This window comes from Mesoplodon densirostris, chromosome 2 (assembly GCF_025265405.1).
Source record: "Mesoplodon densirostris isolate mMesDen1 chromosome 2, mMesDen1 primary haplotype, whole genome shotgun sequence".
Taxonomy (NCBI): Eukaryota; Metazoa; Chordata; class Mammalia; order Artiodactyla; family Ziphiidae; genus Mesoplodon; species Mesoplodon densirostris.
Genome location: NC_082662.1, coordinates 54,057,321 through 54,082,149, shown reverse-complemented (window position 1 = coordinate 54,082,149; position 24,829 = coordinate 54,057,321). Strand labels below are relative to the sequence as shown.

The 24,829-nt window shown below is 41.4% G+C and overlaps 1 protein-coding gene across 3 annotated transcripts in view; it reads right to left on the bottom strand.

Annotated features, from left to right (window-relative positions):
- Positions 1–546: 546 nt before the first annotated feature.
- The window catches only part of NFIA (nuclear factor I A), a 386,801-nt gene continuing 362,518 nt past the window's right edge, over positions 547–24,829 (bottom strand). For all 3 annotated transcript variants that reach the window (XM_060089880.1, XM_060089882.1, XM_060089881.1), the window contains one exon: positions 547–7,873. In XM_060089880.1, coding sequence (XP_059945863.1) covers positions 7,856–7,873 — 18 coding nt within the window. In that variant the 3' untranslated portion in view covers positions 547–7,855. The remainder of the gene's footprint in view (positions 7,874–24,829) is intronic.

The window sequence follows — 24,829 nt, the reverse complement described above, 5'->3', positions numbered from 1 at the left end:
CCCTTGGCTGTGAACCCCTCGGCGGTCCCAGCACCAGCTGCCCACGTCCTCTGAGAGGTCTGAGTACGAGCCATGTGGTGCCCCCCACCTTCATGGTGACTGCTTTCAATAAAGATCCAAACATCATCTGTGGGAGGTCCCTCCTTGGAGCTCCTAGGTTCTGGTAACCCGACCTTTCACTTTTGTTTCCCTAACTTCAGGGGTGGTGGCTATACTTGTGTTGGAAAACCTATTAGACCCTTTTCCTGGTTCCTGCCTGGGGACCTAACTGATGCAATATCTAAAGCACTTAGAGCAGTATCAGGCACATAGTAAGCACTATGTGAGTGTGAAGTTTTGCATTTGCCTAAGTAGGTAAAAAAGCCAACATGGCCCATGAGAACCCTGTGAAGGGCACAAGGTGCCTGACATCCATCAAGGATAATGCAAACGCCATGGTGCAGAAAGACCGTCTGTCTTCCGGGGAAGCTCCAATCCACACCCATAACTGTCACTCAAACACTATCACCCAGGTATGATTTAAAGCAAATGATGACACAGCTTCCATAGCATTAGCAATTTTTTATTTTCCTTTTTTGTTGCATAGGAAATGCAGTACTTGCTTCCAGTAATTGTATTGTAATGTGAGAAGGTGGTAGCACTAATGGTTGAATACAAGAGTTAAACTAATCCACACCAGCTCAAAAAACCTGTGGAGATTTAGTTGAATAAGAATGGACGCCCACAGTGATTCTCAACCAATTACAAATTTTCACAGAACACAGTCAAACTAAAAGGGTAACTATGAGAGTCAATACAAGTATACTAGAGGCACAGGGGGCCCGGCTCATAAAAAACAAATGTCAAGCCAACTTATTAACACGGGGGTGTTTAGTGTCACAACAGCTCTCTCATCACTGGAAGTGTTTAATCCCCTCCCCGCACAATTTGAAATGAAAAAAACCCGAGGTATCTTGAGCAGACAGATTTCTAAGGGTGGTGGGAAAAGTCCCCGGTGAACTTTGTTCTGGTAAAAGGTCAGGGCAGTAGGGGAGGGGGTCGTGTATTTGCCTTTGAAAGTCTTCCTAAGGACCTCCTAGAATCTGATAAAGCTCCAGCTCTGGGTCTAGCTAGTACCTCAGTGGTGATGCTACCAAATGCCTTTGCAGTGCAGAAAGGCAGTCGGAGACCAGGGAGAAAGAAAGGGCAGCTCTCTCGAGCCTCTATCCCAACGTAGCCAGTGGCCTTGTGGCCTTCGGTTGAGATGTTTGAAAAAATAAAAGTGCTAAATTATAGGCTATTACTAAAAAAAATTAAAAATTAAAAAAAAAGAGTAACACAAATAGAATCAAAAAGGGAAGAAAGCTTGTGTTATTTTAAGAAGCTGAGCATAAAAACAGCAGGAAAAATAGCCCCATTCATTGGACACCATTTGTCCTTGAAACCACTGTGGAGAGACACAAGTTCACAGCGCACACCCTGAGGAGTATTTTCCACCCTGAAGGTGCTCTGGTTGGATTAGAGGTGGCACTTCCACCATATATGCTTGTGGTCCAGACATACTTTGGAAATTGTGTTTTTTTAATTAAATAGCATCAGGAGTCCACAAGTGGAAATTCATGATGCCTGGCACACAGGCAAGGTCCTGACCCCCACATGCTGCTGCCTTCCCGGTTACCATGCTCAAGGGCAGGTGGTCCCCCTTATCTTTCTGAGCATTTCTGGTATCTGCTCCCCATTTCCCTGGCCGCCTAATTTGATTATGTAACCCTTTTGGGCATAAAAGGCAGATCGGTGCTGGCTTAGGAAAAAAAAAATGAGATGAAACATTTCATTTGGGAAGCAAGTCATTTCAAATTTAGACCAAAAAAAAAAATTGTTATATTTTAAAAATCCCGTGTTAACAGCCAATTTCTTTTTCTTATGAATCGGGCCCAAAGTTTGTACAGAGTTTTATTTTTGAAGAAAATATTGCAACTGTGCATGAAACTAAATAGCCACGTGATCTCATAAAGATTTTTTTTTCGTTTTTTTTTTTCTTTTAATATGAGGAAGTCTGGTGTGAAGACGGATCAAGCATGGGTACCTGGCTGAACACTGTCCATTAAGAAAACGCTTCAGGATCAGCAAAGCTTCAGTCGAGGGTGAAGGAAAATGTCCCTCATTTGGAAATGTCCTCAGTGTCTTCAGAGCAGAGTTCTTGAAATTCAAATGGTCGTTTTGAGACAGAAGTCTTGCCAGGGACTGATTTCTGAAATCAAACACCCATGCTTGTCCCCTAGGAAAAAGAAAACAAAAAACAAAAACGAAAACAAAAACACAAGTAATACTGAATTAAGTAAATGTATACCTCCAAAATACTGAAAACAGCCGAAATCAAGAAAAGACAGAATTTGCATTCTCAGTGAAATACCTTTAAACCTAGCTGACAAGAACCAAGTCAGAAAAAAAGACTAACATAATTTTGAGTAATATTCATACAGTTCACTAAGCATTATGGAATAGCATGCATTAATATTGTACGGTTATTTTACATCACCTATACCAGAAGGTCCTGACTGACAGACAGCGAAGGCTACCGGTGTAGAAAAATCTTACTTCAGAAGAGCAATATAATACAGATTTCACAGGCACTACATTTTAATATATCAGGTATTATGCTGGTTTTCTTATAATTCTTTCTGTCCTAAAGCTGGCATTATAACAATGACCAAAAAGGCAAGGATTGAAGTAAACGGAAAGTAGATACCAAAGTTGATATAGTTTTTCTTCAGATAGATTAGTGCATAGTTCTCATGCAGATAAACACTGCTATGCATTTACACTGTTGGAAAGCAGAGTGAATTGAGCCCAAGTTGTCACATTTGTGTAAATCATTTTGTCAGCCTGTAATAGCACCATGTAATGGATTTGCATTAAACATTAAATTGATTTCAGAATTGGTGACACAGTATTCACTACAGTTAAGTGCTATGGAATAGCTTCAATGTTACCTGCTATATATCAAAGCAATTTTCATCCCACTGCTTTTTTATTGGAAAAAATAAAAGGAAAACATACACGACACTAATTAGACGAATGCACAGCCTTGGACGTGGAGAAGGCAGAGCGGGTTTACTGTCAAACAGTAAATACATGCATTGACTTCAGGACGAAATTGGCCTTGGAAGCTAATTTGAATGAAAGCTGTGCTGGGGGGCAGTGCAGCTTTCTGAGACTGTCTTATGTCTTAGGACAGATCTCGGAGCATGGGTGGTGAGGTGCCACTGAAGCTCTCCGTACATTACCATGCCAGTTGTGTTTTAAGTTTGTTCTATGGAGGCCTGCTACCAGGAAAAAAAGAAAGAAAGAAAGAAAGAGAGAAAGAGAATGAGAGAGAGAGAGACCACCACCACTAGGGACAAACAGATATGATGCCAAGTACATTAAATGACATTCTTAGAAACTCCCTCCTCCCAAAAAAAACAATCACAAGGGAAAAAAATTTTTCTTAATCCAGATTTCATAAATACTTTATGACACTGTAACTACAGAGTTCAAAGCCTATGAGGATAAGGGTTCGAAAAGTGAAAGACAAACTTTTTGAGATGGGTTTTGCATCTTCTGATGGGCTGCCTGAATACTGTGACTCTGGGAAGTCTGGGTTCCTTTACACTTCACCGGTCAGAGTATGAAGAATATGAGCTTTGGGAAGTGTGCCTTGGCTTGCCTGTAGCCCACGCCTGACTGTGGGGCAGGGAGGAGCTGTCATGCCAGGGTGTGAAGAAACAGAAAAGTTAGTTCAAACCTCAAAGGAAAGAAAAAGACTGTGGGATGGATAGAGTGGCATTGGAAAGAGGTCCTCTGCCCATGAATAATCAGACAAGGAGCGTTTTAGTGGCAAGGGGACGGGCCAGAAAAAAAAAAAAGTATACAGAAAAATGATATGATTTAATGTTTGTGCCTCTGACTTCAGTTCCCAAAGAAGAAAATGGAGAGTTATTTGAGGGACTTATCTTTGCCAATATTGTTAATGCCATTTGACAGGAGAGAAAAAATTCAAATGGGTCTCAGAATCAAGGGCTGGGCCTCCAAACACGGATGGCCCTTGGTCTGTCAGTCTACACACCCCAGGTGGCAAAGTCTTCCTCAAAAATCTTCGCTTGACTTTGAGTCTAAAAAGGTTAAACACTCATATTGTTGGTGTTTCTTTTTTCCTGCTTGATCACAACTGAACTACAGTTTCCTGCTGCTTTCTGGACAATGAAACATGAACAAAAATATAACTTAGTGTGTTTAATACTTAACCCCTGTTCGTTATCACCCTAGACTGCCTCCCTAATGTTTTAAAGCCTTTAAAACATTTTTTCCTGCAAATCTGTTCAGAGTTCCCTAATTTTAGCTTCATCAAACTTAATACAACAAAATACCTTCAAAAATACAGCATACCTGTAACGTCCATTTACAATGGTTTTTCAGTAGACCTATACTTCTCAAGCATAGGAATATGCTATACCATTGAGAGAGAAAAAAAATAACTGTATTTAAATACTTACAAAAAAAAATAAAAGGAAACAGGAAAGTTTTAAACTTAAATCCAGTTCCCAAAGGGAGGGGGGGCAGGAAAGAAAGAAAAGCCATTCTATGAACGCTGCCTTTATAATGAACAATCAGAAATTTCACTAGGCTAATTTGACAGAAATTTTTCCTCATTTAAACAACATTACAAAAGTCCTGCATTATAAAATAGGGTAGAATAAATCAGTGTAATCAATAAAACTATACAACAATACAAATTACATATCTTCTGAGTGGGCAGTTAATCTCTCTCTTTGCAGTCATGACTACAACATGCTCACTAAAAACAACTAAAACTGCCCAAACTATTGCTTAGTTTGTTTTGTTTTTAAAAAAGGGTGCAATTTTATTGTATATACAACCAATTTACTGGTAATACCTTGGCTTATCGCAAGGTTCTGACAAAATGTTTGTCTAGGCTTTTTTCCCTTCACTGTGAAGCACTGAAAGCTGCTATTTTTTTCTTTTTTTTTTTTTTTCTTTTTTTAGTGCACATATGTCATAATAAAGTAATGCCCAGCTAAGTGCTATAGGGGAAGGCAAAGTATGCTGGCTGGCTAGAGGAAGTGACACCATATACTGACAATCACACCATACAACAGCGCCAAACGACTATTCAACCACTTATCAGACACATATGAAAATCCAAAATGTTTTATTTTATTTTTTTTTCCTTAAATAGAGATAACCAGTAAACAATTTTCAGAACTTGGAAGTTTAAAAACGTGCATATAAAAATGGGCATTATATACTTTGTATTGAATGTGGATTGACTGCAGTCTGCTAAGAAAAATGGGGTGTGGGAGCTGAAGAAAAGGGAAGTTGTCTTTTTTTTTTTTTTAAGGCTTGCTTGTGAAAGGAACAGTTGTAAAAACAAAATTGCTTGAAGCAGGGTCAGCTTAGTGCTTCACAGTTTGACTGCTTCTCTAAGAGGAGCCCTTCCTGCGCACGTGCATTCAAAAATCACAAATAAAGTACAAAGACAGACACCTAAAACACACTGCGTCAAGTGCAGCACCGACTTTGGTCAAATAAAAAAAATAAAAGAAAAATTAATCATAGCTAAGCTTTTCTACACGATATTAAGCAGGTATTGCATATTTTCATATATCTGGGGGCGGGGAGGGGAATAAAGGAAGACTCCAAATAAATTGTAAAATGCAGCAACATCCAAAATACTGATATTCTAAGCATCTACAGATCTCAGAATAGCACTGCCACTGACCACAGAGGACAATAAAGACTACTCCTATCTGCGGAACAACTAACTCTCTATTTAGTTCTAGATGTTGAAACTGACAATGGCTGACATAAAAGTCACATTTACAAAAAGTGTCTCCAAATGCTTGACTAGGGAAAAACCCCTTTCAATAGAGGAGCATGTGCAACAATTCCACAAATAATCGCTATCCAGGGCAAGGCACATTGATATGGAATTTTTGTTTTCGTGCAAATTAAGGAAAAAAAACAAAACAAAACAACATTGTTTCGGGGGGGAAAGATGAGGAGCAAAGTGTCTTCCCAAGAATTTCAGTTACTTGATTGTATAGGACAGTAGTAGAACCCTTCTGAAGGGCTGAAAAACATAGTTTAAAGGCAAGTGCCTAGAGTAGGGATTACAATATTGTGTCTTAATGCACTCTACTTTATCCTACATTAGCTATATAAAAATTAGTTACTAACACTAGAACATGCAGAGACTTTCTCTGATCAGCAGGGCTTGCCAACCAGAACGTATATATATGTATAGTATAGGAAACCTTCTTGAAGTTGCATGGGAAGCAAAGGGGTGCTTCGCTGTCTGGTAGAAAAATCACTTGCACTTTTTTTTGTTATTTTTTTGTTTGTTTTTTGTGGTTTTTTTTTTTTTACATAAGATACAGGACATTTGGGGGTGCAAACATTTTTTTTTCCCTAACAAGTACCCTTGATCTGAATGGGCACCAGCATTTGTGTCAGTATTGGTTTCATTATTATTATTAATATTATTTTCCCATAGCCCAGTTCAGGGGCGCAAAGGTCTTTAAAATTTCTGGACAATCTCTGGAACAATGAAGTGTCTGATAACTGATAAATCCTATGTTGCCTGATACATGTAAAAATTTTCAGAATTGGCATAATCCATTATAGTGACTTCTAGCTTATAAAATTAACAGATACCATGATTTCATTTTAGTTATGTGCTTTGATAACAGAAAATAATTAGCATTTAATGTAGTTAACATATTGTGGTAAAAGCACCATTAGATTTGTTTTTTTGTTTTTTTTTTTAAATTTTCCTTCAGTTTTTAAAGGGATACAAGTTTAACAATAAAAAACATAAAAAGCAAAAATAGCTCCCCTTTTTCTTGCAAGGCTGTTTTTTACCCCAATAATTTAGAGTCCTGGGGTGGAAGGACTTGAAAAACAAAAATAGAATTTTCAACAATCTCTATCTTACAAAGATATTTAGCTATCCAATGAAATTGCACTTTACTCAATTCAAAATTCGATTGTTTTGATTGATTCCTGTCAGTTTCTGTCAAAACAGACCATCTTCCCCATTTCCATGTGAATTTGTGTGTCATTGTTGAAATTGTTGAAAAAATGTTTTTTTTTTTTTTAATGTTAAGTGCAGCATTTCAAAACTTTTAAAAAACTGAATAGTAGTAGTAGTAGTTTGCCATTTTCGGAATTATTCTGCAACGTGAGTGGATTCACTGTCCTTCCGGGCCATGTTATCTAGTTTACTGCTGACTGCTGAACCAAACCGAACTAAAAGAAAAAATAAAAAAGGAACATAACTGCGTTTTCTTTTTCCAATATGTTACAGAAAAACATTGCCCTTTGACTGTCCCGTAAGTTATATATTGCAGATCTCAGCTACTACAAAAGACTTAGTTCTCCATGTGTCTCCTGACTGCTCAAGGAGGCTCACACCTGTGTGGGTAAATTCATGAAATACTGTGAAACAGCCGGGCTCCGTAAAGAAAGTGTGTCACAATGGGAAGTCAGTGAGCAAGGGTAGACCTTCTCCAGCCACACTGCCTAATGCTCACGCTACCACGGAAAACACTTCAAATGTTACAAAGCCCAACCATTTCCAGCACCATATGAGAAAATTACAACAGTCCCTAAAGTATTAAAAAAAAAAATCCCAAAAGGTTATGGCCTTTGCTGTTGGACCATAATGCTCGCTGTTTCCATGTACAAGTTGATTTGATTCTCCCCTTCCAGTGACAGTGAAGTTGTAACTGCGCTGGGTTGAGGATGCGTCCATGTTACAGAGTTGAGAAGGGGTCAGGTGGTCTGTCTGGTGGATGGTGGGACGCTGCGACTTTTATCCCAGGTACCAGGACTGGAAGACAAAAGGAAAAGTGCAATTAGAGGCACAATTTGGAAAATAACACATTTTAAAAGTCGCCCTTCCAATGGTGAAATCAAGATCTACGTTAGGGACGAAGAGGAGATTCACTGGGAAAAGTAAAGGAATGACAAACAGTAAATCTTGAGACACTGAAACTGATCTCACTCTTCCGAAATTGAAATTCAATGCCTTTGTTGGGGTTTGCCAATGCTTTGAGTGTATCTTACAAAATAAAGTATTTATGTCCACTTGAAATACATATATGGGTTTTGCAGTCTGGAGAGGGCAGCTATAGGATGGCAGGAAGCTTCATCATCTGGTTTTTGATTGAACCCTCCTAGCACAGTGCCTGGAATAGAAGCTTCTCAACAAAGAAGTTGAATGAGTGGAGAATGGGCTAGGGGAGAGGTTTTGCGTCATGATGAGTGTCTTCTCTGATGAATTTCACAACATCTCCTTTTCAACGAGATGTTATTGCCACATTCTTGTAACAGGCACAGATGATCAGCAGTGATATAAGAGTAAATGGAGGGCTTCCCTGGTGGCACAGTGGTTGTGAGTCCACCTGCTGATGCAGGGGACATGGGTTCGTGCCCCGGTCTGGGAAGATCCCACATGCCGCACGGAGTGGCTGGGCCCGTGAGCCATGGCCGCTGAGCCTGCGCTTCCGGAGCCTGTGCTCCGCAACGGGAGAGGCCACAACAGTGAGAGGCCCGCGTACCGCAAAAAAAAAAAAAAAAAAAAAAAAAAAAAGAGTAAATGGAGTTATAGTAGAAAAAGTGCTGTACCAAGAATCCTGGGTGATTTTGGACAAGTCACAGCATCTCTCTTCTACTCAATTTCCTTAGATGTACATGAGGTAGATTTTATGATGTAAAATGCTCCTCTCAAGCTCAATCTTTCTAAAATAATGTTTTCAAAAATGACATAAAATAATCATGTGGTATCAAGATTTCATCCTATTAGCTACCGTGATGTCCAAAGGAAAAAAATGAGGTCACCTGCATAGCCCTCGTTCATGCTTTCATTCCCTCGACATTTATTTAGACCCTTCCATATACCTGCTGGGCCCAGTTACCTTTTCCTTTCATAAATCCTTAGGTGATTAGCTTTGGGCAATAGTCTGGTGATGCGTCACTCTATATGCTGGCACTTCTTCTACGTTAGCTAAACAAAGTGACCAATTATGGTCTAATATCAGAGTCAGTTTCACAAGTGAAATAAAGTATACGGCTTTTGACAACTTTTCTCCAGAAAACCCTACCAAATTCACCACATTTATCATTATTCACAGAAAAATCATCAACCTCTAGCAAAAGTGAATGCTTCCGAAATCTCTGAGTTGACAGCATCAGAAAGGGTTACATTTGGGTTGATTCAGTCAGATGAAGGCTCATCCGTGTCCAAGAGATTCAATTAGGTAAAGCAGGGACGCGTTTGATCCCAGGATAAATGGCGAAGTGATAGCTACATGGAGGTTGGGATAAGATTTCCTGGTCACACAAGCTACCTTTGATCTCCAGAGGACTTGAAAAAAAACCTAAGCCTAAACCGAAAAACTACTCATCCTGTATACTTTTAGATGTTATTCTTTGACCACATGCTTTGAGGAACACAATAAAGCCTCTTGTGTACTGAAAGGAAATCATCCTGGCAAATACACACGGCCTAAATCGAACTGGACAAAAGAAAGAAGGGGGAAGAGAGGCGCGGGGAGGCGGACTCCAAACTGTTATTTCTAGTGGGCCTCCCGGTTAGCTGACGTGGATCCTAGTTAGAGCTGAGTCCCTCTCTAACAAAAGTCTCAAACTTTGGGTGCGGCGAATAATGCTTACAATTTCTGTTCTCACACTTTCTAAGTCAGTTGTGAAATTCCAGACTTCTTAAATCTGACGCTGTGTCGTAGTTCTTCAAGCAAGCACCTGGGACCCAGTGAGTCAGCAGAGGGAGCAGTTTTCCATACCACAGTTTCTGGACACAACCTTGGTGCACTACAAAAATCTGCAGTGCCTCTACGCTTCTCTTAAAAAGCAAAGCAAAGGAAAAAAAAAAGTTTCTTCACACATCTTACTATTCAGTGTGTGCCTTGCCGACAAGGTTACCCCAGAGCAGCTCTGTAATCCTTCACTGAAATAGGCTTTATTGATTGCTCTGGTCTATTGTTCTCTTTTCAAGTCCCCCAAGTTCAAGTTCATCCTGGTGTTACATCATGTCTGGTTGCTCTTAGCAACCAGACAGACCCAGACGTGACTATCATTAGCAAGAAACCCTCCGCTCTCCTCCCACCAACCTTCCAGTGGCTCTGACGTAGCAGGCTCACTGCAAACACATTGAAGTATTTATTCTGCCTAATTTATGACCTACACAGCAAGCAAGACCCCCACTCCAAAAACCAACACTGTTGTATATTTAATTAATCTGTCTTTCTCTGGCACTTGGGAAAGTTAGACAAAGGACTAATTATTGTGTTTCACTCTCCACACTTTTCTTTTGGGGGGTGAATATTTGCATGGGAAAGAAAACTACAGGCCCAGCCTTGGCCACCCACCCCCCCTTTTTCTTTTTGCCCTATTGACATTTCATGAAATACTTTAGCTGCTTAAGGGAATTATAAAAAAAATGCGATGTGAATGTTACTCCTTCTGAGTTGGTATTCAGTAACACAAATCAACTCATGACATGTTTAAATTTAAATGCTAACCACACACTCTCAGAGTTACTTTAAAGGTTAGTTTTTAATCAATAGAAGTTGCTGACTCCTAGTTTTTGAGCCGCGCACTGCAGCTCTTGGGCTTTTGTCTAACGTTAAAGCTTTCAAACTTTTTTTTTTCCTTGGGATGATTTTAGCAATGATTTGCAGACACAGAAGGCTATTGTGCTCTGACCAGCAACATGTCACCAGAGGAGCGAGTTGCCCTGGGGTGGGGTGTCAATATGGCTCCTGAAGGCCTGGGTTAGGGGTCTTTAAGAACCCGTGAAAAACACTTAATTAACCCTTTCAGGCCCAAACCAAAACCTATTCTCAAACTTTTTCACTCCTATAATTTGACCATTAGTCCTTATTTCAACATTACACTAATCTTCATGACAATTAACCCAGCTACTTGACCAAAGCTTTCCAGAATGGGAAGTCAGCCGGTTAGGGGAACCACACAGGGATTTTTTTTTTTTTTTTCTGAATGAGGGCTCTTTGATTAAATAATTTATTTGTAGAGATGGCAGATAAACCATTATAATGCTAAAAAAAATCCATCCATTTCATCGAATGTTCCCATGATCAGTTTGTAGCTGAAGACCCTCCTAAGTCCATTACGGACGAGCGTGATAGTCGCATGTGTGTAAGCCACTCGACTTCTAAAAACTTCCATGAACTATGAATGACGTCCAATGAACAAGATAATGTTTGGAAAAGCCCATTTTTCTCTTGTGATGTTTTATTATAAAATCTATTATCCAAGCAGTGCAAGTTTCAAAACATTACTTGACGAATAATTCTGGGCATTTTCTTCTTGGAACGTACAAGAAAAATATTAAAGAAATCTGAGATTGTTAAATTGGTGGCGTTGAGGAGAAAATCACTGGGAAAATGTTGCCACATTAAACAAAATTCATTTATGGAGAGTCAAAAAATTGTCTTCAGATATTTACTGACATAAGCTTAGGTTTCATATGGTTTCTGCCTTCATATTTTATAGCCCTTCAATCTAACCTCCTGTATCCAGATGGACTACAAAGGAATCTCTGTCCCTTATCTGCAGTGAGTTCCAATATTACAATACAATATCGGACGATGTTATCTTGATGCATTTACATTAAGGAAGTAAACACAGAGCTTTGATCTGTTTTTTTTTTTCCTTGCGAACTCTCAGCTATAGTAGTTTTGGAGGTCCATAAATCCACACTCCCACGGGGGCTCGAGTTAAGTAAAATTACTCTGTTACATTCACAATTTCTACAGTTTGGGATGTGCTAAAGGAGGAGGGGAGGGGGCTGGAAGGGGGGAGGTAATTGTCCTCTCTCAGTGTTCAAGGTGAAACATCAAAAGAAATCTGCAGTCCAGGACCAGAGCTCAGCTTTCCTCTTCTCCAGTCAAATGAAGAAGTAATCTCATCAGGTTGGAAAGTGCTGACTAAGGATTTAATAAAGTGCCTGCAGATGTGGCGTCTCTAAGGTATTCAACTCATGTAATGCAAAACAGCTCCACACTGAATGTGCTTATAAAATTTCATTTAACCATTGCAGCGCGACTTTTTTTTTTTTTCACCTTTCTCTAAGGAGTTTTATCACACTTCCCGCCCCTTAATTTACAGCTCCATGAAAGTTCGAATCCCATTCTGCCAGGATTCTGGAATACTCACAGTAGTCAGGTTTTATGAACCATAAACAACATCTATCCGGCTGCATCGTAAGCAGGAAGCCTGAAATGGCTCTTGGTAGCTTTGAAAGCAGTCTCTTTCCTTTCCTATGTTGTAGGGAGAGCAATTAGGAAACTGAGGTTACTTTCCAAAATTTGGTCAGGAGGGTGCCTAAGACATGGTTGATGAAGACTCAACTTCTTAGTTAACACCAAACATTCTAATGCAAATAACGACTTTTAAAAAGGCTTTTAATGACACTTTTCATTAAGAGGGCAGGATGTATATTTTAGAAACAAAAGGAAACTGCAAGTCTATTTGAGATAGCTATATTTCACTTTAACCAAAAAAAGGGAGAGGGTGCTAGGGGTGGGGGTGGGGAGGGCGGAACAGACTCTGACGAAGCAGAATCTGTTTTTCAAATTAAAAAGTTAAACAAAAGGCCTCAAGGGCAAAGTTGAACGCTGCGGAAGGAGGTTGTTAATGTGGAATCCAGAACTGGGTGTGACACTTTGCTTTCTTCTCCAGGCAAGGTGGGTTATTTCAGGACATTCACACACAGAAAACAGAAACACAAATACAGGGAGGCCTCGGCCCCCAGTCCCCACTCCTTCCTACTCCATCAACCCGGAAGAGGATGCCACCAACCAGTACTGCATGAGTTGCAGTCAACATTTTGACTTCTCTCTTGAGAAATCACACTAATCCAGTTAGTCATTTTTGGCTTCCTGCTCTTGTTCGATGAGCTCAAGCCCACCGTTTAGCCCAAATGAGTTGTCCTTGGCAAATCAGCCAGAGGTCTGGTAGCCTCCCGTGCCCGCTTCTAATCCAATGGAAATGGACAGGGCCTCGGAGTGCACTCCTGGTTTATCACGTTAGTATACATCATTTGGGAGTACTTCATCACTTACGTAACAAGTACTAGCATCTACTGTGTGCTTGGTATGCCAGGCTCTGGGGATATAATGAGTACCACAATTACGGTAACTGCTCTTAAGGAGTTGCCCTGCAGAAAGAAAGCGCTGGATTTTAGACTTCTATATCCTTCAAGAGACCAGCTACCCTGATCTTCTCACAGTTGGATCTTTAAAAACTTATGTCAGCTGAGAAGACTGAGTATCCAATATCCAAGGGACCCAGGACCTAGTCCCACTTTTTCCATTGATGAGTTGTGTGACTTCAAGTAAGCAGGACTCTGTTCTCTGGCCCCCAGAGGACTACTGTAGGGCCATTCTGCATTCCATGAGGGGAAAGCAGTTTCTAACACGGGCTCCTTCTGACAAAGGTGACACGCTGTACCCAGGTGTCACTTATTGGTCTTGTCAGCCACGGGCTTTGATCTCTGCAGCCATTTCTCTTGTGTGATTTTGTTAATTAAAGAAAGCCTGTTTTCAATAACACTAAACCAAGACTTGTTTATTGTACAGGAAACTACTAAAATGTTAATGGGCAGTGACTGGCCCTGCTTACCTTTGCGGCCTTATCTTTTCACTGCTTGTACTCAACCCTTGTGCGGTGTTAACCTTCTTCCAGATCCCCCAAAGCCAAATACTTTCTCTCTGCTGGGCCTTGGCGCAGGGGTTCCCCTCTCCTTGGCTTTGCTAATGCTTGGTAGTCTTTGCTGTCTCAGATTATCAGTCCCTTCTTCCAAGGGGTCTTTCTCCAGGCCTTTAGTCCCGGGATTTTACCTCTGTCCCAGTCACTGAACTGTCATTACCTATTTTTTTTCCCTCAAGAAAACGAACTGTCTTCTTGCATGTGGCATCTCCAGCGGCTTAATAAATACTGTTGAATAAAGGAAGAAAGGAAGAAATGAGGTATCTCCAAGGCTCCCAAAGCCTGGTGCCGGTTACTCCAACAAGGCATTTAGATGGGTGACTTCTAGCATGGCTGTGCCACATCCATGCTCATGCCCCATGTCCACATCTCCCCAGGTGAAGGTGCTCTCCCCAGGGAGACACAGGTCTCCACAAGCCTCCCCAGGCAGTTCTGATGGAAAAGCTCTTGGGACGGGGCCAACTGCAGCCAACTGCGGCCGTAGCATGTGCACTAGTTTTGTAACATGGACCGCGGCCTACTTACTACGAGCGCAGAGGAGTTGTCCAAACCACCACTCCCTGGAGAGTGACCGTGCTGCTCCCGGCCAAGACCTCCGTTTGGTTCAAACCTCAAGACGGGAAAACACTAATCTTTTTACCCAATAAGCCATCCAGCACCTCCAAACCTTGAGAGTACATACACAATCCAATTATCCCAACGGTCGTTCCTAAGTCTGACTCTTCCACCGTATTCCAACTTGTCCTAGTGTCTGCCTCACCATCAAAGTAAAGTTCTTTTTTCTGGTTTCCCTTTACGTTTTTATCAAGTAATCTTTTACCTTGTGAAACCAAAGACTTCTGAATTAAAAACTGCACTCTGGCCCACTCACATTTGCTCTGCCGACTTACTGGAGGGCTGAGTGCACAGTGGTGAGAGGTGGGGCACTGGAGTCAGAGTTAACAGAATCCCATCATTTAACTAGTACACCATTAGATGCTAGTTAAGTGATCTTAAGTAAGTTAGTTAGCACCCCTGCATCTCAGTTTTAGACTCTGTGAAATGGAGATAACAACTTTATCCGTTTTTGTGGGGACCGAATGAGCTAATGCCTGGAAAGAGACAAGTACAGAAAAGCCGAAAGCCAGGGTAGATGGGTTCTCTAACTATAAAGTGTGTACAGGCCTTAAGGTCCACAGGAGACCTACGGGGGACCAGTTCCCTTGGAAAGGCATTGATCAACAAGGCGGCTTTCTCTCATTTAATGATATAATTTCTTAGTTAAAGGTAGCAGTTGCGTCAGTTCCATTTCCCCAGTTGCAGAAGAAAGTTCTTGAGAAAATAAAAATCTGTCTTTAATTGCGGTATTAAAATCAGAGCAGCGAAACCAACTGCACAAAAGGAATTGGCTCAAGTTTATGAAAGGCATTTGGGCCCTTGCCTTGCAAGGCTGAACTGCATGCCTTGGAAGTTGGGGATGAGGGGGAGAGGGGATCCGGGGTGGGGGGGGGGAAGGGGGGAAGCGGGGGAGGGTGTGGAGGGAGGGAGTAGTCAGGCAACCAAGTGGGACAGAAACAATCCTATTTTGGTTTTTGTTAGCGAATGGCATACTACATAGATCAGAGACTTCTTATAAAATACAAACCCCCAGTGTACACAAAGCACAGGAAAATGTGAGGAAAAAAGGGAAAAACGAAAAGCAGCTTAGGGTGTGTTAACGCTGCTATTCTGTCAGCTTAAAGAGTATTTTATGCTTGATCAACAGCTCTTTTTTATTGTGCTTTTCTTTCATTCATTCAGGACATCAAAGCCAGGCACCACCAGTGTACCTGCCCTTCTGGAGCCGCTTGAGAGGGGGTCCTAATGAAGCACGACTCTGGGAGCGGAGACCCCCGTGGACACGGCAGTTCAAAGGGAATATTTCAACAATGATTACATTTTGTAAATCTTTTTATGAAAGAGACAGCTTATTTCCTGCTTTTTCATGAAAAATAGATTATCCATTAAAGTGAGCCCACGCCACGGAAGCTGCTTGAGATCTGAGGTGCAGCGTGGAGATTAGGGGGACAAGGACCCGATGAAATCGTCCAGAGTTCCTATCTATTTGCCTACGATGGCACCGCGTCTGCTCTGGGAGGAGCCCGGACGGTGCGCTGGACGGCTCTGCTGCGGAAAAGGCGGTGACCAGGGTGTTCTGAGGTTGATTTTTCAGCTTGGGCCTTGTGTCTATTATTTGTGCTTTAAGATGTTTTTTTGATTCCACAAAGTCCAGCCAAATATCAGAAGGCATCAGGCAACCCCTTTTATTGCATAAAAGTAAGATGAAAGATTTTAGTTACAGATTCATTAAATGCTGTATTTTAATGCTCTGAAAAGGGACGACCCCTTTTCCGTATGGGAAGTTAGCCATAAAAAAAAAAGCTGGCTCTGGGCTGAAGATACAATACAGGCTTTATTATTGGCTAATGTCAGCCCCAAAGGCAAAAATAAAGAAGGCAGCCTGGCCCTTTGTAATTTCTGATTTTCAACATTAAATAATCTTTCCCCTAGTCTGTCTTTCTTTTTTCTTTTTTGGCGGCAGGGAGAGTTGAGGGGAACAGGGCAGGAAGAGAGTATGATTTCCTGGGGAGCTATGAAATGAAAAAAATGTATGTTTTCTACACATCAGATTCCAATTTTAATTAAATGCCTGCTGTCTAACAAGTGCAGACGGTCACACTTGGGGCTGGCCCAATGGTGGCCCAGGGAGGTAACCTTTCTGGTTTAAAAAGAGAGGCGTGGGAGTGGAGGTCGGCGCTCAGCCGAGCGTGGCCACATTACAATAATCATGCCACCGGGTGCTTCCCCACTCCTGCTCTTCCCCCAGAGCCGAAAAGCTCTTCCCAAACATGACTCAGGTTCACAGTAAATCTATCATGTAGATTTACTGTTCCGATTGTGCAGGTAGATAAAATCTGGTAAGGAAAAAAAATAACATTGAAGTGAAAAGTTCAGTAATTTCAAAAATTCTCCCAGAGACCTCCTGCAAGAGAACGACAGAAGACCTGCTACTTTGCCAGAAACGAATTCCCAAACGAACCTTTCCAGTCAAGGAGCCCTTTAGGCACTGGATGGTACTTGCCCCCTGTGCCCATTCCCACCCTCGCGGGTAACCTCTTTGCCAGGCCCTGAGCACAGGTCTTTGCTTCGGACCTTCTCTGTTCCCTGTCCAGGGTCCTTCCTTCTGGCCTTTCCAGTCCCGTTTCCTGCCTCCCTCCACCCACCCCTCCAGCCAGTCTCTGTCTCTGTCTCTCTCTCTCTCCACCTGGTTCGATCCCCCACAAGAATGAGGGCAGACCCCCACTCTCTCAAAGGCTATGCAAAGCAGCAGCCCTCCCCACTCCATTCACTGGATTAAGAGGAAGGAAGAGGGCACACTCAACTGCAACCGCAACTACCCGTCTGGCAGCCGGGACGGAAGCTTGTGTATTGAGCCCAACAAGTGAGGCGCAGAGACGGGATCAGGACAGAGCGCAGAGGAGGTTGTAGCGTCTCGGTTCTCAGATTCTTGAGAGAAGAGGGCGAGAGTACAGTAAGATGCAACTCAGCACCGGACTCTGAGGCAGGGGCCTGGGTTCAAGTCTCAGCTCAGTCACTGGCTGCCCTGGGATTTTGGCTGCTCTGATTACACTACGAAGATCCCGTTCCTACACCTGTACCTTCTGGGAACACCTGCTTTTCAATTGTATTGGTCCAGGAGTCATCTTTTCCTTGTTTGCTGTGTAGATGTGATAGTGGCAGGGATAAAACTGTTCATATCCCTCACTGAGGTTAGAAGGAGCTTGACCATGGAAAAAGTCAGAGACCTAAATTCTAGTCTGTGTGACATCAGGGGTCACAACTTTACTTATCTGCAGAACAGGCCTCAGTATGCCAGTTGTTATAATATTACTATATTATTTGGTGGTGGGGGGAAAGAACAAACATAGAGACAGATCTTTGAAATACTGACCTAAAATGTAAGCAGCATCATTAAGGGAGGCATTGGTGTGCTCTAGATGTCACCCGATGGGGTCAGGGTTTCATCGGAGCCAACTGCCTTGGATAAAAATGGAATGATTTCCCCAAGTCCAGTCAAAGCTCTTACGTGACATCCCTGAAAGCACAAACTAGGGATCAGTGAACAATGCTTTCCTCCTCCTTCTGAAAATGTGGTAGGATTTAGGGTTTTATGGCAACAAAACTTGTCTTTGTTAAGACGTGACTTGCAAAACAAACCCACATGGGGGAGTTGGCAGTTTCAAATGACAGTACTTTTTTTTTAATGCTGAAACAGCAAATGCTTTTTATGTTCAGATTTTTTTCCTTCTATATTTGTAGATTAAATTTACAACTAAGCAATATTCACTACTACAAACAATTAGACTCTTCCTGAATATTCTTCCAGGGGAGGTGAGTTGGAAGCGTCTCGGTAGGGCCGGGTTGGGGGATTGTGCAAAGGTGAAATCCCACAGCATTAAGGGTCTTTGTCAAAGGTCTTATCAATGATTTGGATGTGAACATAACATATGGGATCAGCAGAGCTACTAAGCTTCCCTGTCAGGAATCTATGCTTCTGGGAGAGAGGCAATATCATTCCAACACAGAAAATTTAATTCATTTTTACCTTTTAGTAATGACTTTAAAGATGGTGATTTCATAAGCAAAGATTCCTGAAGACATATTTAAGAAGGTGTCATAAAATCAAGCATGCAAACAAAATCACTTACTTTGTTTTCAGATGACTTCTACTTGGTAGTGCTCTCCTAGTAACTGAGATTTAAGAACAAACTCAGAACTCGTACACACAGTGCCGATTTGGAACAGTTCCATACCTATCACTTTATTATATTTTAATGAAACCAGTTACAGATTGGATGATGGTTATGTGTTCTTTGGCTTTTTAAATACCCTTTTCTCTTGTTAAATCACCCTACGGCTAGGAGATCCCATTGTTCACTTTGCAAGAATGGTGGCCTATTCAAATGCCACATATTAACTTTCTTTCTGATTCTGCAATCACAAAAATCTTGCAAAGATGCCACCTTGTGCTATCCTAAAGGCAGTTCAGTTAAAAAAAAAATTACTCAAAGACTTTCTTTTCTTTTAAAGAAGTGAATTGTCTGAGCTGAGATATGGCTTCCTGTTCTACTGCATCAGCTTTCTGTGTTGTTCTCCAGGAACAGGTTTACAAGTTCAAGTTCAGGTTTAAACTAAATAAAACACTCCTCAGGAGTTTATAACTGAGCCTCATTTACATGTGCTCCCTCTGAACTCTACCGGCCTCTGTACACTAGTTTCCAAGGCTTGGGGGAGGAATGTTTTACAGTTGGAATCTGTACTGCTTTCTCAGGCATTTTAGACTCAGAGGCCAGGCAACAGTAAGCTTTAGTTAGTGTTAAAAGTTTCCTCAGATCTACTATAAAGTCAAAGAAAGAGGGGAAGAAAGACAAGGCCAGGCCTGGAGAACTGAATCTTCTTAATTTTCCCGATAAGGCTCTCGTGGTAACATTCCATTTAAAAAGATGGATGCATATTCTAGAATTCCATAGTCGTGACTTTAGATTTCTTTGAAATCATTTTCAACTCTTTGTGGAAAGTGGTCATTACATATTTATTGTCTCCAAATTTAAGACCTAGGGTTTGTGTAAACTGGTTTTCTGACTTGAAAAATGCAGTTAAAAAGTGTTATGAAGATAAATGTCCCCAACTCAGAAGGGACTCCTTATTATGTTTATGAAAAAACCTAAGGGATTTTTTTTCTTTCTTTTTTTTTTTTTGTGGTACGCGCCTCTCACTGTTGTGGCCTCTCCCGCCGCGTAGCACAGGCCCCGGACGCGCAGGCCCAGCGTCCATGGCTCACGGGCCCAGCCGCCCCGCAGCACGTGGGATCCTCCCGGACCGGGGCACGAACCCGCGTCCCCTGCATCGGCAGGCGGACTCCCAACCACTGCACCACCAGGGCAGCCCCCCTAAGGGATTTTTGAGGTCAAAAAGATCTCAGGGATTTTCCAGCCAACAAAGTTACACTAGAGAGGAAGAAATGGCTATTTTTGGTTTAGAAGCTTGAAGGGTTGAAGTAGGGTTTCTGAGATGCTCATAGAAACCAATCTGGAGAGAACTGGTTTCCTGGCTGACTGAGATTAAGACTCAGTCTCCTTGCTAAGCAAGGGTCCTGGAGTTCAGAGAAAGCAGTGATGGTCTTTGTGGACAGAAATGGAAGGAGAGCCGGACAAACAATACCAAGAACTCTTGCCACTCAACTTCTCTGTGAATTTGAGTTTAGCAAGAAAGTGGGTACAGCAATAATAAACCAATGCTTCAACACCTGAGTGTTACTCTATAGCATCTCGGCCCTGGAGCAGTTTCCTGATAGGTGAGCATACCCGACATTGCAGGGTGTGGCATTCCCAGTACTCCAGCTTCAGCAGCTGCATCCCTGCACAGTGACAGGTGGTAAGTCAGATAAATAGCTCAAAAGAAAGCACTGCTGTGGGGATTCAGAGAAGAAACTACCTGGCTCAGGGACGATGGACTGAGTCCATTGTGAATCTGGTCTCAGTTTGTGCCTCTGATTAAGAACACCTTCCTAGGCTTCCCTGGTGGTGCAGTGGTTGAGAGTCCGCCTGCCGATGCAGGGGACACGGGTTTGTGTCCCGGTCCGGGAAGATCCCACATGCCGCAGAGCGGCTGGGCCCATGAGCCATGGCCGCTGAGCCTGAGCGTCCGGAGCAATGGGAGAGGCCACAACAGTGAGAGGCCCACGTACAGAAAAAAAAAAAAAAAAAAAAAAGAACACTTTCCTAGCACTGTGGTTGTGAGGATGAAGTGAAACATGAAAATATGGAAGTGTTTTGTCTTTTAACTTAAGTTAAACTAAGCTGTCAAACAAAGGTGATGCTTTTTTAAATGTATGTGTCTTCCTTTCTGACATGGGGAAGACAGAAACCTCATCTTTATATGCTAGCCCATATAGCTTCTTGGCCTAGTACATAATGGGCAGTCACTTTTCTTGGATAAATACAATAACAGCCTGAGTATGCTGGCTATATCCTCTTTTCTCTCAATCGCTTGAACTTAGCCTAGCTCAACTGCTAGACACATGAAGGATTTTTAAAAAACAAATTAAATGTGAATATGCATCCAAATAAAACCCTTTGCTATGAACATAGTAAGTTTCTCCTATTGGATAAAGACATGAATAAAAGTAGAATCCACGTAGATGACGTTCTGTAGAAATGAACGATAAAATTAGTTTCTTTGGGGGCGGCAGTTAACTTATGACAACTGAATGAAATCAGGACTCACAACCCTAAGAGTTTCTCTGCCTTTGGCCAGGAACGATTGGCCAAGCTGCAGAAAGATAATAATTTGCATATGTGATAGTCTCTACTATACCATTGGTCACTCATTCCCAAATTACTGAGAATCACATGTTCTTTCCTTTGTCTAGTTTTTGTTTCTCTTCTTCCTTACTCATAAATATCTATCCAATTTTGACTCATTCTCCACTATCCTTTGAACTTCTGCCTTAAGGGTTGTTGCAGGAAACAAAGTAAACATAACTGCCAATGTCAATTTTTTTTTTTTTTTAAGTATCTCTGGCAAAATGGTGGATGGGAGGAATTCGATACTCAAATGCTTTGCAGATTTTCCTGAGGATTTAATCTATCCATGCAGATCTTAATTCTTCTGAAGACAAAATAATTTGATAGTTAACCTGATAGTTCAAAAAGTTTAACATTCATCAGTGTGTTGGTAGACTGATGCAGATCTACTGTTATTTCATTCATGCTGAATCTTAGGGCAAAACAGTAGTCTCATCCTTCAGCAATTTTCTTTCAGAAACAGAGGCCACCAATTTGGAAACATGCTCGTTGGATGGAGTTACATGGAAGGCACAGGATGAAGAGGGCAAGCTATTGCCTGGACACAAATTAGGCACTTGGAGAAGCTGCCTTCTCTCTCCTGCTCCCTTAGAGTTATTCAGTGGGTACCATCCCTCATCTTACTATGGGGCTTAATTCTGTGCCTGGTTCTTATTCAAAGCCAGCAGCCAGGAAGGGGTGCAGAGGGACAGTCCAGATTTGACATCACTGTCCCCAGAACTGAGGAACACTAGTGAATTCCATAAGGAGTGTCATTCTGCAGTTCTTGTTTTACAAAGGTCTTTGTGATGCAAGGCCGAGGGGAAGAGCCAAGCAAATAGCGTTCCTGGAAGATGGTGGGGGTGGGTTAAGGGAAAGGATTATGTTTTTAGGAGGCGGGGGTGAAGAGAATTTGGTACATCTTTAGACTTTGACAGGAAAAAATATTTGGGAAGAAGCCAGCAGAGAGATACAGCCTGGCCCTAGCTGAATGGTAATGACGGAACTAACAGCAACATTGAGAGCTATCCAGATACCAGAGAGAACAACTGGCAGATATTAAAATCATTATAAGATGTGAAATTATACCTCTTGCTGCGTCATTATCACTACATTTCATAATATTTGTCTAGAAAAGCACACAAAGCCTATCAGGTTAAATTAATCCTAATGATCAATTTCAGTTTTTATTCTAATTAAACAATTTCAATTTAATTAACGTGAGCACGGAAATTAGGCAAAATTACAAATGTAAATGTTGAACTTTAAATCAAAGGTCCTCCCTGCTGCCTGCCTCCTATAGAAGTACCTTAAAATATTTGCCTGTGAAAGTAGATGGGAGTTTTAACCTTTGTCTGCACTGTGAAGGACAGAAGTTAGAAAAATACGCCACCGAAAGCTCCCCCAGAGCACAGACAGAAGCACAGGTTTAAAAACCACCCACGCACACCCACACCCACATGCACACAATACTAGGTAGTAGTGTGTGAAGATAAATTCTGCACGGTGAACTCTGGAAGTATATGCTTTTGTTCCTCAGGATTCCAATGCACTTGGGTCAGTCTAATGGATATTGAACTTCTGTAAAACACCTCTGTAAAATAGAAGCTGTGCACCCATATCCTAAGCCACATATTAAACTACCAGTGCCTTCCCTCCCTGGTGTCAGAAACCCTGCCTCTCAGAGCTGCTTTGCCTCTGATTAGCTGTGTGGCTTCACAAGTCGTTTCAACTCCCTGAGCTTGGGCCCTCTTGTTTGGAGGGGCTGTTTGATCAGAAGTATACACACTTTATTCCAAAATGCACTTAAAGTCGTATCTGAAAAATGATGGGGTGTGGAGGTGACATTCTTTAAGAAAACTATCGGCTTCAGGATTCTGAATTTCTGTAACTTCCCCAAATACCAGTATCTTAAAATGGATTTGAAAATGGCAGGGGGTACCATGTGTCTGAGTCATCCTATAAACACCTTTAAATAACCTTTCTTCTCCCTTAATAAAAATCCAAAGGAGATGGGATCCAGAGCTCTACAAGTTTGAAGAAGAAAAGGACCTGTAAATGGATTCTTTTCCTACAAAGAAAAGAAAAAGATGGCAAAAATAGGAAACAGAAAAAAAGATAATGAAAAGAAATGCATGTTCTTTTTTTTTTTTTTGTATTTAAAAAACTTGTCCTGGTGAATCATACTTAATAACAGGTCTGTAGTGTCACAGAGTCTTGGTCTTAGAAGAATGTTATATGCAGCGTAAGGTTCTATGTTATTTCTCTTATCCATAACATAGCCACAACTTCTTTTCCCACAAATAAGCCTTCGTCCACGAGCCCTCATCATGACTTGTTCACAATTGTATATGAGAATTATTTGACAGCAATCAATCCACTATTATTGTTTGGGGACATTAAAGGAGAACAGCAGAGTAATTTAACCATATAGTTGATTAGTGTAATAATCATCATTAAATTTAGTAATAATAGTGGGATTTCTCCTTAACTTGGTTAATGATCATGGACAATTCATGTCTTGACTGCCAGTGGTAGAAACGGTTTTTAAAATATTAACTTCTGCCCCTTGGGAATGACACTTAGCCCATCACATTTAATTTTTGACCTTCACTGAACAGCATGATCCTAATCTCTTGATTTTATAATCTTAACTAGGAAACATTAAAATATGGATTGACTCCAGTTGGCAGGAATCTTTATGTTCTTTTCACTAAAAAAGCTATAAATCCAATGGTTGACCTTTTATTTCCAGGTCACAAATGATACCCACTCACTTCTGTCCATTCACATAGGATTTATGTTAGGGTCTACAGGTATAAGCCATGAAAGTTGAACTTTAATGAAATGTCTTTCAAAGATGTGCACTTAACCAAAAATGTCCCACAAAAAATTAGCGGATGACCTTTTAAAAACATCTATTATATCTTCAGGTTCACTGCTGGCTTCAACTAAATCTATTTTTCACTTGTAGTAAGTTTCTTTTAACAGGAGCATTTTTCTGAGGATATACATTAGGCTTGTGTTTGGGATGATAATAGTACCTTAGTTCCCAATTTAAGTTTCTAAACTGAAAGATTTCTGAAATGTTCTCTTTACCATCACCATGATTCATCTATCTCCAGCTGAAAAACGTTCCTTGTCCTTTTTCACAGAATCAGTTGTATTGATGGGAGGTGTTCTGTGTTGTCAATCAGGGAAATGTGATTTGATGGGACCCCAAAGCAGTGAGATGGGGGAAGGAATACCAAACCTGCTCAGGACCACGCCATCTGAGTGAGATCAATGTTTCCCATAATACTCTTCCTGTCATGTAGCACCCTGTCACAATTAATAATGTAGAAGGAGCTGATTAACTTAAGGAAAGTGCTCTCTGCTGTGTAAACACATAAAGATCTATGAGGCAAAAGTGGGGGGCAGGAAAGAACAAAACGTCATTTTTATTTTTCACGTGGAAACGTTCTCACTTTCCATTCTTCTCCTGTAACAATTACTGTACCAGCCATTCTGATGGAGTCGATAAATTGATTTGGGTCTTGATGCTGCAGCAAAGCAGACTGATCTGAGACACCATTATCTGCACTGGAGCGTGTGTGTGTGTGTGTGTGTGTGTATGTGTGTGGTGGGGCTGCACTTTGGTGGCAGAGGGCAAAGGGGCAAAGTCAGGAAAG